The 16188-nt window shown below is 42.1% G+C and overlaps 1 protein-coding gene across 1 annotated transcript; it reads right to left on the bottom strand.

The window, feature by feature from the left end:
• Position 1: 1 nt before the first annotated feature.
• tubgcp4 (tubulin gamma complex component 4) lies at positions 2-15489 on the bottom strand. The gene is made up of 18 exons (XM_083912253.1): positions 15355-15489; positions 12442-12570; positions 11852-11974; positions 11717-11770; positions 11547-11603; positions 10338-10417; positions 9510-9711; positions 9255-9420; positions 9025-9149; positions 7860-7910; positions 7677-7782; positions 6331-6438; positions 5825-5969; positions 5547-5724; positions 3516-3650; positions 2711-2827; positions 2494-2633; positions 2-1438 (listed from the first exon to the last, which is right to left on the bottom strand). Exons 1-18 carry the CDS (start codon positions 15430-15432, stop codon positions 1432-1434), a joined length of 2001 nt encoding a protein of 666 aa, XP_083768379.1. The 5' UTR covers positions 15433-15489; the 3' UTR covers positions 2-1431.
• Between the last annotated feature and the right edge of the window lie 699 nt (positions 15490-16188).

The following is a 16188-nucleotide window of genomic DNA, read 5'->3' as shown; positions in this document are numbered from 1 at the left end:
AGACGGTACAAGCAACAAGGTTTTCAGTATTTACAGTTTATACAAAGACAATGAGCTACAGCCGAAGGTCAGATCACCCAAACCACGGAAACACATGTCCATCTTCAGTCTTGACGATGTACGTACTGAGGTGTTTACATCTGCCTCTGAGGTTTCTGCTTCACACCACTATAATTATCTCAGGTTCAGGGTCAGGTCGGGGGGGCAGCAGCTTTAGCAGGGGACCCCAGACTTCCCTTTCCCGGGCAACATTAACCAGCTCTAACTGGGGGATCCTGAGGCGTTCCCAGGCCAGTGTGGAGATCTAATCTCTCCACCTGGTCCTGGGTCTTCCCCGAGGCCTCCTCCCAGCTGGACGTGCCTGGAACACCTCCCTAGATGACCCTGAACCACCTCAACTGTAATTATTTGTATTGTTAATGTTCACAGCATTGGAAAATGACATTGCAAAAGTCAACAGCAGCTCGTCTTTGCACGATGTCTTGAGGTATGTTTCAGTGGCAATGATTAGTGAATTGGTTCAACTATAAAGTTAATCACCAACTATTTTGATAATTGGTTGATTGGTTTGAGTAACATCGTAAAAACACGTCCAAATTCAAATTTCAGCTTCTTAAATGTGAACCATTCCTGGTTTCTTTCCTCCTCTGTGACATTAAACTGAATCTCTTTGAGTTGTGGACAAAACAAGGCACTTGAGGACACTGATTAACAGTTTTTTTTAACATTTTTTAGACTGAAACTTTTGATTAAATCAAGAAAATTGCAGGTTTAAAATAAACGTAACGCTGGAAACTACTTTAGTGAAGGAATTGTTCAACAATTTTAAAAAAGTGCTTATTCGCTTCCTTGCTGAGTTAAGACGAGAAGATCAGTAGCTCATGTTTGTACGCTAAATATAAAGCTACAATTAGGAGCATGTTAGCTTAGCATGAAGACAGGAATTAGCTAAGCCAACCAGCTCCTGGCTGCGGCCCCGATTAAGACCACAAGCTGAAACACGTTGGTCTCACAATGAACTTGTTCTGCCACCAAGTGTCGTTGTAGTTCTGACCTCTAGCTCCGTATTCAACGGACGAGATCTACTTCACACAAAGAAATTGTCCCAGTTAAATCTGTTCACAGTTAAATCAGTGTCAGGAAAATATTCGCTGATCCTTGTTTATATAAACGTCATTTTTCAGTGCTGTGAGCTCCACGAACAAAAGCCCGTCCACCTCAGTTGTGTTGAGGTTTCAGAGGCACGTGAGTGAGGACAGATGTGTTTGGGTGGTTGGGTGATCCTAACCCTTGAAAGATAACTTAAGAGGCATACAGACAGTGTTTAGTTTAGAGCGCAGAACAAGAGTGATGAGAGTTTCTTCTGTTCGGTGGGACAGTTTAGTTTAGACGGACATAAGCTCCAAAAATCCAGAATCCTTTGCATTCTTCTTAAACACTGAAAAGAAAGAAACGAAAACAGTTTCTGGATTTATTCTAATTTTCTAGAGAGTTGGGTACATTTTCTGCTCTGAGACGTGACCAGGAGTACCGAGTGTAATGAATTACTATTAATATCTCAGTAATTATATTAGAGTTTAGGACAGGATTACCCGGACGTTCAGAGGCAACGTACCACAAAGTAGGGTGCACTCACACTGTCCATCCGTACCGTGCCCAAGCACCTTTCACGGCTAAAGTCTAGTTCGTTTGACCAGTGTGAGTGCAACCGTACCGCGGCCTAGGAGCGGCACGCTTGCCGGTCCTAGGCCGTTTTGGAGAGGTGGGCTTTAGTAAAGCACGTCTGCACATGTACGAGCACGAGTGTGCGCACGTGTACGAGCACGAGGCCTCTGGCGTCATTTTATGTGCTCTTGTTGGGACATAGAAAAAAGAAGGAGGGACCATGCACGGACATTTAAAACAATGGCGGTGAAAGGTTCACGTTGGTGTGATGCGGAGGTGGAGTGTTTACTGCAGATTTGGTCGATGAAAAGATTCAAAAACAGTCGACAAGACGCACAAAAACTCTGAGGTCTACGGAAAGATTTGTAAACAAAGCGACGCATCGCGATGACGTCATCAATGTGTGTGACGTGTTACGGCGTGATGACGTATAGGCAGCAAGAAGCATTTGCGTGAGGCCCAGGTAGTGTGAGTACAAACGGGGCTGGAGGGGGGGACAAGGACCCTAAAGCCCGGGACGGATGGACAGTGGGAGTGCGCCCTGAAACTTTACCAAGAACAACTGTAGCAGGACTCTTCCACTTCTTTCCACATACTTCACTTGTTTAACTTTTTCAACATACTATACTGTGACTTTCAGAGTCACACATTCAAAGTCTGAATTTTGAGAATTACAACGGAAAAATAATCTCAGAAACCGTTAAACGTTAATGTTGGTAGGGAATAATGAGTAATGTTGGAGTAATGAGCCCGACACTGGACATGACAATCAAAAAAACGTTAAGCCTAGAGGATTTAGGTGCGTGGTCGTGTCCCTTGCTCTCCTACCTGCCCAGCGTGCCTCCAGCCTGGGTGTAGTACTTGTTGTAGTCCAGTCGCAGTAACAGCTGAGCCAGGTCGGAGTTTATCTGATGGTTCCTCACGCTCGAAAGGATTTTAAACAGCAAGGACGACTGTCGTCTAAAGCCCTGAAATAAGAACGTGCCTGTGTTAGAAAACGCATCTTTACACGTCCCGACATCAGACACATGATTTTACTCTTTACCTTGACCAGGATATCCAGCTGAGCGCTTCCCCTCTCGTCCAGCTGCGCCACACTCTGACTGACCAGCGAGCAGAAGGTTTGACACAGCTCCAGGATCTCATTCAGACAGTGGAAAACCTGAGGGCGGACGCATTTATTAAGGGCGCGCTCACACTGTGCCTCTGTACCGCGCCCCGGGCTTTAGGGTACCTGTCCCCCCCTCCAGGCCCGTTTGTACTCACACTACCTGGGCCTCGGAGAATGCTTCTTGCTGCCTATACGTCATCACGCCGTAACACGTCACACGCATTGATGACGGCATGGCGATGCGTGGCTTTGTTTCCAGATCTTTCCGTAGACCTCGGAGTTTTTGTGCGTCTTGTCGACTGTTTTTGAATCTTTTCATCGACCAAATCTGCAGTAAACACTCCACCTCCGCATCACACCAACGTGAACCTTTCACTGCCATTGTTTGAAATGTCCGCGCATGGTCCCTCCTTCTTTTTTCTATGTCCCAACAGGCGCACAGGAAATGACCTCAGAACCGCCGTAGGCCTCGTGCTCGTAGACGTGCGCACGCTCGTGCTCGTACACGTGCAAACGTGCTTTACAAAAGCCCACCTCTCCAAAACGGGACGTGGACGGCAAGCGTGCTGCAGCTAGACGCGGTACGGTTGCACTCACACTGGTCAAACGAACTAGACTTTACCCGTGGGACCTGTTTTGGCACGGTACGGATGGACAGTGTGAGTGCACCCTAAGACTCTGGTCTGAAACATGGATGCCTTTAAGCAGGCGGCTAAATTCAAACATTATTGAATCATACCGGCTTCAGCAGGATGAAGGACTGGGCGAGCAGGTTGCTGAGGAAGTGGTCGTGGGCCAGTCGGATACTCTCAAAGTCTCTGGTGGAGTTGATCTGCTGAAGCAGCTGAGAGAACTGAGACTCCAGCACGTCCACCTACAGACGAGACAAGAATAGTGAGACTGCGCACAGGCCCGGTTTCTTCTCCCACAGGAGCCACAGGGGGCTCAAGACCCCAAGTCCTAAAATCTGGAGTCCATGAAAAGAACAGCAAAGAAGAATGTCAATGGTTCTTTGTGTTCTTCTCCAATAACAGGTTCTATGTCTGTCAAGCTGTCGTTCTTACAAACAACCATCACGTCATCACAATCATCATCCTCATCATCCTCATCCTCCTCCTCATCATCATCATCACCATCATGATGTAAACTCCAGAAGCAGACTAAGTTAAAATGACAAAATTAAGCATTAAAATGCAATTATTACATTTTAGAATTATTACATTTAAAAATAAAGTTTATAAATGCGTCTTTGAAAAGCATAGCACAGAATAATGTTTCATTATTTACAAACTATACTATGTTTGTTTTATATATATATAACTTTTTAAATTTTTTTATGAAATGCAATAATTCAACTTTCTTTTAAATTTTTCACGACAAACTTTTTGTAACATACTATATATATTTTTTAACATTTTTCATAACACATTATATAATTTTTTTACATTTTTTTATATCATTTGTTTTTTTTTACATTTTTCATAACATAATGTTTTTTATAATATAAGATATAAATACACATATTCATAGACATATTATATAATTTTTTAAATTTTTTATATTATATGATTTTTTAAAACATTTTTCATAACATATTATATATTTTTTTTTACATTTTTTACATTATATATATTTTTTTACATTTTTTATATTATATGATTTTTTTACATTTTTCATAACAAATTATATAATTTTTTACATTTTTTATATTATATATTTTTTTACATTTTTCATAACAAATTATATAATTTTTTAAATTTTTTATATTATATATTTTCTTTACATTTTTCATAACATATTATATAATTTTTTACATATTATATATATTTTTTACATTTTTCATATTATATATTTTTTTATATTTTTCATAAGATATATGATTTTTTTTACATTCTCATGAAATAATTTATTTCTCTCTCCCTCTCTTGTTTTTATTGTAATGTCCAGAGCATTGAAAAAGCAGCAGCGCGTCTTCGCACAAACAATGTGACCCTGAGGTGTGTTTCAGTTACGCCAGGGTTGTTCTATATTATATATTCTATATACTACACTATATGATATTATCCTGTTATAAAGACGGTTTTAGAGCTGCAGTGATGAGACCTTTAGATGTCAACTATAAGTTCATCAACTGCTGTGAGACTAGTTAAGTAGTTTGACAGTGAACTGAAAATCTTTGGACAAAACGAGACACTTGAGGACGTCATCTTGGGATTTAGGAAACACTGATCCACATTTTCCAACACTTTGTGACATTTTATAAACTTAATCTGTCCATTAATCAAGAAAATGATTTAAATACAATCAAAGTTATCGCAGCCCGAGCAGGTTTAAAGTAGAATTAACGCTGGAAACGGGTCTTTTTATATATTACACTGAGATCGCTTGATTAGTAGAATGCAAACTTATCATTTATGTGAATAATAGGTGTATTTCTTTTTGTGTCATACAAAACGAGACGCAGTTACCGCAACTTTCAGCTGCAAAATCTGAATTATTATTTTATTTTATATTTTATTTGTAGCAGATTATTTTTGTCTCATCCATTAGAAGAAAATCTTTGAGGAGTCTGGAAATCATTTTAAACTGTGGTGAAGTTTGTTAAACAACATCCTACATGTTTCAAAGATCAACGAATACTGCGGGGACGTATGGTTTAAAGTTTGGCGATATGTACACATTCTGTTTCTAAAAACACTGTTTGCATGTGGGAAATGTGCATTTTCACACACTGTTTCTACGTCTGGCAGCTGCTGCTGCGGCCTCTTACCTGTAAATAGTACTGCAGGTTGTCGATCAGGAAGGCCATGTGGTTGCGTAGCCGCCACTTCACCGCGTCCGTCTGGCTGGACTTGAGGTGTTTCCTCTGCATCTGTAGAGCCCAGCAGTGCTGCAGCTGCGACTGCACCCGCCGCACACTCAGCAGGTACCTGAACACAACGTTGTACCTGACCAACAGAGGACGGGGAACAAACAGGAGCTCAGGAGCCGTTCTCGAAATAAACATTGAGACAGTGGAATATACGCTACGACAGGGAAAGTACACACTTCTCCAAGATGGCCGGAGTGAAGAGGATGTGCAGCGGCCACTGAACCTTATAGGTGAGGCCGAGAGCCGCCCAGCCTGAGGGAGGGACCTCACGAGGAGAGGTGTCCTGTGGAGGAGTGGCTCCATCTCTGGGGCCTGTCGACTCTGAAAACAACAGCCACAATGACCATTAACCACATTCAATTACAGAGATAAGGACAATGAGCACTCAGGATGAACGCTGAGCCTCACTGAACACTGCGTCTGATAACCATCTTCCACTCACGCATTTGTTTTAACACACACTGATCTCATTGAGCACAGAAGCTGCAGCAGAGTGGGCCATGTTATAAATAGAGCCACTCTCTTAATTTATTTACAACAGCTTGATGAAGAACCACTGGATGGCGCTAAACACCAAATAAACGTGAGCGTCATTCAAAATAAAAAAGGTTTCCACTTGTGTTCATTTCTGTGGTTTTACATCATGACTGTGTACAGAGAGCTTCGGTCGGCAGCAGCGCACCTTTGCTGTCTTTGCCCTGGTAGTCCACAGTGAGGTGCAGCAGAGGCAGGAGGTTGTCGTCGTCCAGGAGCACCTTATGAGCCGCCTGCTGGAACGCCACGTTTACATCTGTGGGACAGAAAACACACACACACGTTAAACACACACGTGAGAGTTCATACGGTTCTTCCGTCACTTTCAGATTTTTCTGCTCCTTTCCATTCATGTAAATGTTTAAATGTATGTAAATGTAATTGTGAATTGAATTTATCATTGTGTGTACAATGTAATGAACAGGCATTTTCAATAAATAAATAAAAATAAATAAAAATCTGCTGTCGTTCGATAAAGCTCAAACACACTTCCTCCCTCCGCTCTGCCTCCGTTTGTAGGCTTCACAACATTACGAGACGTCACGAACCAGACTGTGAAAGTGGACAATAAATAAAACTCCTGGTGCCCACTTCTCATTCTCCACTGCCTCGAACTGGATGTGCTGTTGCCGGGTGAATATAAATTCTGCATCACTGCAGAACATGGGTCACGCACATGGACCTGTAGCTGCACCTTTCTTACGCTGCACTGAGGTCAAATAAAAACAAACCATCATTTGTCTCTGGCTTCATGGGTTGGAATTGTCTTCTAGTCCCAATTCATTCACATTCATAACATCTGAACTCTCTGAACTGTACAGTGGCACCACACACTGACTCTGCAGACTTTGTGTTGAGAGGGAACAACAGCAACATTTGTCATCTCATCTTCATCCGCTTATCCGGGGTCGGGTCTCGGGGGCAGCAGTTTTAGCAGGGGACCCCAAACTTCCCTTTCCCGGGCCACATTAACCAGCTCTAACTGGGGGATCCTGAGGCGTTCCCAGGCCAGTGTGGATGTCTAATCTCTCCACCTGGTCCTGGGTCTTCCCCGAGGCCTCCTCCCAGCTGGACTCAACTGGCTCCTTTCAACGCAAAGGAGCAGCGGCTCTACTCCGAGTTCCTCACGGATGCTGAACTTCTGGGTTCATGACTAAGATGTAATCAAGTGAACAGTGCGGTGTTAAAGCTTTGGGCATTTCCTTTGGAAAGTGATGACTTTAAATGGGTTTAAATGTTTTGCTTTGCCTTGATAAGGGTTCAGCGTACAAGGCCACGAGTTAGCTTGACAATACTATGTTATTATGATACTCTGTTATTTCTCTCAGCAATAAAAAAGTTTAGGCTTTTAATAAACAATGAACTGCAAAACCTAGCTGGGTTAAACAGTGAATCAGAGATTAAACCACGCTGCTACTTCCGTCCTCTTTTTCACCCGACCAAACAAGCAACATTTATGTTATTCTTATGTTGCATGATACGAATCAAAGTTACCGTGCTCAGTGACGGCGGTCGGAGGCGTCTTCAGCATGTGCTGCGCCACGTCAATAAAGACCTGGTAGAGCTCGCCACGACCCAGCAGGTAGAAGTCCTTAATAATCTGGAAGAGAATACAAGCGTCAACGCAGCTTATTCTGCGCTGATTTATGATCAAGATGGAGTAAGATTAACACCAACCTTCAGCTGCTCCAGCAGATCTGACTCCTCCACCATCAACGTCCACAGATGCTGCAAGTCAGTGACACTGTGAGTATTTCATTTTGTCACCTTTAATGCTATTCAGTTTAAAGATTAACCCCTCGACTTGCACCGGCCCCTCGGTCAGTTTCAGAGATAGAGTGAAGATGTTGATACAATATGAAACTCGACGATCTAAGGAACGCTCCAAAGTTAGGCTAAATTTTGGTGAGGGAATCGGGTATGGCCATTTTCAAAGCTTAGAAATACAATTCTTGCAGAAATCCCCAAATGTCAAAAAGCTTCTGATCCCAAATCACAGCATGACATTTTTTATGGTGTTCCTAAAGGAACTGTACCGCCCCTAGCTGCGGCACGCTCGCCGTCCACGTCCCGTTTGGGAGAGGTGGGCTTTTGTAAAGCACGTTTGCACATGTACGAGCACAAGCGTGCGCACGTGTACGAGCACAAGGACGCCTAGGGCGGTTCTGAGGTCATTTCCTGTGCGTCTGTTGGGACATAGAAAAAAGAAGGAGGGACCATGCGCGGACATTTAAAACAATGGCGGTGAAAGGTTCGCGTTGGTGTGATGCGGAGGTGGAGTGTTTACTGCAGATTTGGTCGATGAAAAGATTCAAAAACAGTCGACAAGACGCACAAAAACTCAGAGGTCTATGGAAAGATTTGTAAACAAAGCCACGCATCGCCATGACGTCATCAATGCATGTGACGTGTTACGGCGTGATGACGTGTAGGCAACAAGAAGCATTCGCCGAGGCCCAGGTAGTGTGAGTACAAACGGGCCTGGAGGGGGGGACAAGGACCCTAAAGCACGGGGCACGGTACAGGCGGACAGTGGAAGTGCGCCCTAAATATGGGGGGTTTGGGAGACATTTAGAATAGAATAGAAAGTGGTAAAAAAATGGATAAATTTAGCACCAAATCTGTGTCAAAGAATGGTATCAACCCAAAAATTGTTGCAACAACTTATGAGACATAAGTGAGCATGAGAATGGTTCAAGTCCTCAGAGGATCAACTCCACTTCTATTCTGTTGACCTGCTGTCTCCCCCCTGAACATCCCCAATCCTCCAGCCCTACTGCTAGAGGAATAAGGGGGCATGCTAGTCAAGGGGTTAAACTAGTGCAGTACTACATGAACTCACCTCTGCCACCGTGCTCCTGATGCGATCGATCAAATTCTCAAAATCCACCAGGCTGAAAAGAGGCTGCTGTTTGAGTCTGTGCAGCTCTGCCGCAAACAAGTCCTCCTGGTGCTTCAGTATGGAGCCTAAAATGAAAACAATGATCACTTGTACTCTCTTGGTGATATACAGACCAAAAAAATAAGGAATCTAGTACAAGATTTCACTCAGATCCCAGCAGGACAGAGTACCGGCTCTCGACGGGCTGTGGTTGTGGTTTTCAAACATCTGCACAGACTCTCCTACGAAGAGGATCTTCTCAGCGACTCTGATGGGAATGTAAGAAGGCAGCATCTCCGTTCGCAAAGAGAACTGCTGCAGGGACGGAGCCAGCATGTTCTCCTCCTCGATCAGCCTCTGCACCACAACACACAAGCACATGATCAAAACTGTGTTTACGAACGCGCACTCGTCTCTGTGCCTGTGTGTCCGACTGCGGTTCTCACCAGGTCCTGGAGTTCTCTGAGCTGTTTCCCACTCAGGCCTCCCAGCCCCAGGTCCTCCTCCTCCTCCTCCTGGTTGGCGGCGGCTCCCCCTGCACTGGGCCCCTGCTTCACGAAAAACTCCTCGCTTTGGTCCAGCAGCAATCCGTGCAGCATCCACGCCGCCAGCTGCTTGTACATCACGCCATGGCACACAGCAAGAATCCTGCAGAGTGTTTAAAGCGCGAGACATAAACGTGAGACATAATAAATCATAATAAAAGGACAATACAGAGGATTTTGTGACGTGCGATGACGTTTAAAGCTGAACTTAATCATACGCTATGTTTAATCTGCGCCCAGTTCCACTCAATAACCTTCACAAATAAGAATATTGAAGGATTGCGTTAAAATAAATGCACTATGTAAAGTGATCAACACAAACAAAAATCACATCAAGGGAGTGGACAGCCATTTTTTATCTACAGCTTAATCTACTTTAAAGTTGTTGTAGCTGAGATCGGCTCCAGCCCCCCGCGACCCCGACAGGGACAACCGGTTGAAGATGAATGAATGAATGTAACTGCCGGACTGCATGATTGCTACAAAGTTAGCATCTGCTGTAAAAGAGAGGCAACCCAAAATAAATGCAAAACGACTTCAAAGCACTGTATTATTTGGATTCATCCAAACATCTATTGAAACATGCTTACTTGGTGTCTCTACATCACGTTTGCCTCACAAGAGAACATATTTCTACACTGCAATATGAAGCGTCACAGCTCGGCCCAACGATGTAAAACACAACTTTGAAACTTGCTTTAAGGTCCGTGAGAAAGGGGGCAGACTTACTTTTCCAAGGCCATACGTACAGGAGGAAGCCCCCCACAGCTGTGTTTGTAGACCGTCTCCAGGATCTGACAGCCGTGGATCTAAAGCAGCACACACAAGACAAGTCAGCTCTGTTCCCCACATGTCACTTTAGATCAGTAGGTCTAGTTTTCTAGTCGTTTCTCCCACAGTGCCACCCCAACCTTTATATCATGTTCTGTTCGGTCACTTTGTTCATGGTAGTTTGAATCAAATCTACTGAGAGATGAACTGCACCCTGAAACAGTAGTTATTTTGAGCAAATTTCTGATGTTTTGTCAAACTAAAATGCGATGAATGTGCGTCTTTCCATCGACTACCTTCTAATATAATTAAAGCTGCAGTAGAGCGGAGTGAGAGCTCTTCTCGCAGCAGGGGGTGGGGGTGCAGATGTCTGATTGAATGACAATGGAATGAAGGATTATATGGACGCCCCCCCAACAGTGCCAAAAACAAACTGCCTACCCCAGGTTAAGGAGACATGACTGGAGGAAATGAATAATTTAGCATCAGTAACGGATGCATCAAAGCAATAAGAAACTTGTGTTTTCTCTCAATTTCTCGATTTTCACCGACACTACCTTTGCTCCCTCAATTTACATCAAAAAATTACACAATAATGACATCAAATGTTACGAGTCTCAATTTTTTTTTAAAAAGGAACATTTATTGAACTTAAAAACGGCGTCTCCAGCAACACGGAGCTGCCTGTGGACGCCCTATCTGTAAATGACCACGGGAAAAAACTATCAGCAAACGCAGCAGCACGCATCGGCCGATACCGATACACCTGAAAAACACTACTATGAATGAATGACTGAATGCTTTATTTCAAACATGTGAAAAATATATTACACTTGAAGCACTAGTCATGAAAAGCGCAACTATCACTTGATAAATTCGGCCAGCCGATGTATCGGTCATTTGATACATATGTATTGTGTGTTTTAATCAGCTGTTATGGTGATGCAGGTGGGTGGGGGGTAAGGATAGGGGCTCTGGTTTGCACTCCAGTCAGGGTCCTTGCAGCCACATATAAAACCCCAACACCTTTGCTTAGTTTATGCTTTTTTTCCCTGGTGCTGAGCTCTCTTCTGAATTGGAAGCCTGTCGTAACCGTGCCCTTCTAAACGTGTGCGGTACGCCGCCTTTATCTGACATTTGACTGGTGAAGTCCTTTTAGATCCTTACCTTCTGTGATTTTATTGACTCCACCACCACCATCACAGAAGGAAACAGCAACTGGAACTTAAAGAAAAAGTACGGTGTTAGTCAAACGTATGTTCAAACGAAGTCATTCAAGAAGTTTCACTACTGCCTCTTTATTATTTATATTATATATACATCATTACTATTATTACCTGATCGAGCTTGTAATTCACGTGAGATATTGTCAGATGTGGATCTCCAAGGAACTGAAACACAAATACAAGTTTAAATGAGCATCCTGTCCCATGCTTCACCATGTATTCTTAGTGGTTATGTCGTCATTTTACCTCTTGCTCGAGGTCCAGCAGGGCCTGTCTGTAGGGCTGCAGGATAGAGTCCAGCCCCGTGCAGAAAGCCCGTAAGTATATTCCATGAAGTCCAGTCTGGTTGGGCTGGTTTGTGTGATGTTCCTGAAGAAAACGTGTTGAGGAAAAACCAAGGTGCATTATTTTTACATTTATTAACGTTTAGGTAGGAAACAAACTGATCATCTGTATCATCTCATCATCAGCCTCTTATCCGGGGTCTGGCCGCGGGGGCAGCAGCTTTAGCAGGGGACCTCAAACTTCCCTTTCCCGGGCCACATTAACCAGCTCTAACTGGGGGATCCTGAGGCGTTCCCAGGCCAGTGTGGAGATCTAATCTCTCCACCTGGTCCTGGGTCTTCCCTGAGGCCTCCTCCCAGCTGGACGTGCCTGGAACACCTCCCTAGGGAGTCGCCCAGGGTTCATCCTTACCAGATGATCCTGAACCACCTCAACTGGCTCCGCAAAGGAGCAGCGGCTCTACTCCGAGTTCCTCTCTCTAAGGGAGACTCCAGCCCCCCTCCTGAGGAAACACATTTGGCCATGACATGGCATTGGGAGGCTTTACTCACTTGTTGATGCACATGGCCGGTGTGTTGTTCGATGAACTCTGTGAAGCGTATGTAATCTGAGCCCAGTTTGGAGAGTCGGTTGAGGACGCTGGTCTCACTGGGGTGAAGGAACGGCAGGTCCTGGGACACCTGCGGGCGGAGCAAAGAGGTTCATGATTGAGAAGAAACACTGCGCGTTAAGTTACTGAGGTGCACATGGCAAAAACTTTCTTTCCTCTGCGTACAGCCTCGGCAAGTTTAACCCAGTAGAAGTGTCAGCACTGTTAAGTGAGGTTTGCTTGTGAATCAGCTGGTCTACCTTGTTGTAGCACTGGGCGATAATGCAAAATGATCTTTTCTCGTCTTTAATCGGAATCATATCGCGATGAAATCATATATCGAGATATCGTGATACACAATTACATCATCAAAATTGGCAATAACAAGCACATTTATTCAAACTTCTCAGAAAATGTTATCTGAAATACTGGAAGTATGGAATATCATTTCAAAATTGCAGTTTTGGTTTTAGCCCAGGCAAAATTTGGTCAATTTTAGTAATCAAGTCAGGATGCCCCCTGGGCGCCTCCCTAGGGAGGTGTTCCAGGCACGTCCAGCTGGGAGGAGGCCTCGGGGAAGACCCAGGACCAGGTGGAGAGATTAGATCTCCACACTGGCCTGGGAACACCTCAGGATCCCCCAGTTAGAGCTGGTTAATGTGGCCCGGGAAAGGGAAGTTTGGGGTCCCCTGCTGGAGCTGCTGCCCCCGCGACCCGACCCCGGATAAGAGGCTGAAGATGAGGGAGTGAGTGAAAATTTGGTCAATTTTAAGATTTTCCCTCCTTAAAACTACAAATCTGGGCGTTTATTTCACAACACTTTGTCTCGTTCCATCCGTAGATTTCTCCTAATTTGATCAAAGGTTATCATTAGATCATGTTTCACTTGTACATTTAAACAAACAATGTCATACAAAAAAAAATCGTCTTAATCTGTAAATAATTAACTGGGGAAGTGTCATGGTGATATCTTTTAGTCAACATGTTTGATACTTATTCACCTGTAGAGGCAAAATGTATGAGTTTTAGAATATATGTCTTTATTATTTATTTACTGTTAAAATGAGAAATATACACTTACACACTTACACTTACTTACGTGTAAGGTCTTTACAGAGGGAATTTCACAGCCTGATTTATACAACATTGTATTTATTTATTTATTTTAAAAAGGCTGTTGTCAGTATTTTCTGATTTATGAAGTGATAAAAACAGATATCTGTAAAAACCTTTGTGCAAAAAATGAAAGTCAACAAAATGAAACAAGAATTTTGAACCTGGTTTTTATCCCGAGTTCATATTTCTGTTCTGGAAATGAATGAAAATTAGCTCATATTTCATAATATAATGCCTAATTTGCATATCAAATTAATATTTCAGCAAACTTATAATACAAAAAACTGTTGTCTTAATGTCAGTATCCAACTGGGGAAGGGTCATGGTGATATTTCTTAGTTAACATGTTTTACTCATATTCACCTGTAGAGGCAAAATGTATGAATTTTAGAATTTATGTCTTTCATATTTACTGTCAAAATGTGAAAACTACACTTGCACACTTAAATACACCAAACTTTTGGTGTTAAGTGTAAAGTTTTAACAGAGAGAATTTCACAGACAACATTTTATTATTATCATTATTATTGTTTTTAAAAAGCCGTTGACAGTATTTTCTGATTTATGGAGTGATAAAAAAAAGAAATCTGTAAAAAAAAAAAAAAAAATAACTTTGACTCTAAAATCTCATCTCATCTTCAGCCTCTTATCCGGGGTCCGGTCTCGGGGGCAGCAGCTTTAGCAGGGGACCCCAAACTTCCCTTTCCCGGGCCACATTAACCAGCTCTAACTGGGGGATCCTGAGGCGTTCCCAGGCCAGTGTGGAGATCTAATCTCTCCACCTGGTCCTGGGAAGACCCAGGACTAGGTGACTCTAAAATGTCAACAAAAATTAAAAAAATAACTTTGAACCTGGTTTTTATCCCATGTTCATATTTCTGTTCTAGAAACGAATGAAAATTACCTCATACTTCATAACAGAATTCCTCATTTGCATATTTAAACTGAACATTTCAGAAAACGTATAAAAAACAAAACAGTATTGTTAGCTATTAAACATTTTCCCTAGATTCACCTGTAGTGTCTCCCCTGAAGCCAACACATGCCAACTTTTGTGTTTGTTTATTTGTTCCCAACAAGTAAAGACATAACAGAAATACAAAAAACAACAAAAATCGAAATAGTGAAACAATGAGACATTTCAAGCAATATTTGCAGCCTAAAATCATAAAAATCATAAAGCAAAATGAATGTCCAACATTTTGTCTTTACAGCTCAGAAAAGAGTAAGAATATTAATAACTCATTTACCCTCACCTCTTCTCAATAACCCTTCGTCCATATCTAACAATTAATTCATTCATTATTATTATTACTATTAGTACGATGGCCTATAATACTACTGCTAGTACTACTAATACTCTATTTCCATTTCTTCCCCTTTTAAATTGAACTTTATTGTTATATTTTTGCTATTTTTGATCTTATTTTGTAATATTCTGTTGCTGCTGTGACAAAAGAATTTCCCCGTCTGCGGGACATTAAAGGTTTTCTGATTCTGATAATAATAATAATAATAATAATAATACTGTATCAAAAGTTTTTTGCATATTAATTAATAAATGTAGTGATTTTTTAATAGTAATTGCCCCAGACTTCTGCACAGCCTCGTTTATCTGTTTGCCAACAGAGTCAACTTTATAATGTCGACATGTAACTCAACGTTAAGAGTAATATAATGTGATTTAACTAAGCTAACTAGCATAGCGATGTGAAACAGACGCGTTGTTTGGAGAGCCGCGCCGTGTTTGCAGTCGTACCTGTAAGCCCGTCCGTTTGTTCCAGGTGAAGATGGTCCCCGGGTACCCGCTCAGCGCCAGCAGCAGCTCGTGAATCATCTTAATTCACCTTTTTTTTTATCGATTTACATCACAAAAGCGGCGTCTTCATCTTCGTCTTCCCGCAGACACCAAAACAAACCGCCGCTAGAGTGGTCGCGGGTTGACTACGTCACGCCGCAAAGCATCACGGGAAACACTGGCTGGTTGCTATGGTTGCTAGCCAACAGCGAGCTACGTTCTGTGGTTTCCGCTTTATCAGTTTTCTTTGATTTTAAAATGTCGTAAAAGTAAAAGAGGATATTATTTGGAGAATATAGCGACGTGTCGTGTGTTAAATTAGCTCTGATAAGTGAGCGGAAGTTAGCATGACAACCTTTTTTTCTTCAAAACTTTATTTAAAAAAAATCAGAACATTAAAACTTCTCATCGGAAAATTTAATTAAATTTTAATTCAATTTAACAAACGTATTCAAAACGGCTCTATTGTCAATACAATAAGGTACATAAAAATAACTAAATAAAAAAATACAAATAAAGTACACAGTACATACATAATAAAGTAAAAATACTTTAGGCTTTTTCTTTTACAGTTTAATTTCAGTTTCCGGACAGTGTGGATTTTTTTATTTATTTTTTGACAAGTGTGGTAGATTAACGTTTTTTCTGTCATGTAATTTTATCCCAGGTAAACTATAATAATAAAAAGGTAATATTACTAACAACAAAAAGAAAGGAAAAAGAAGCTCCTGGTAAATGTAGTTCCTCATATTATACACTCAATAATATGTGCTGAACATATAAACAATAGATACA

This window comes from Echiichthys vipera (genome assembly GCF_963691815.1).
Source record: "Echiichthys vipera genome assembly, chromosome: 1".
In the NCBI taxonomy this organism is placed as follows: domain Eukaryota; kingdom Metazoa; phylum Chordata; class Actinopteri; order Perciformes; family Trachinidae; genus Echiichthys; species Echiichthys vipera.
Note: the sequence above shows the minus strand (reverse complement) of the source record. Positions and strands in the feature narration are given on the sequence as shown.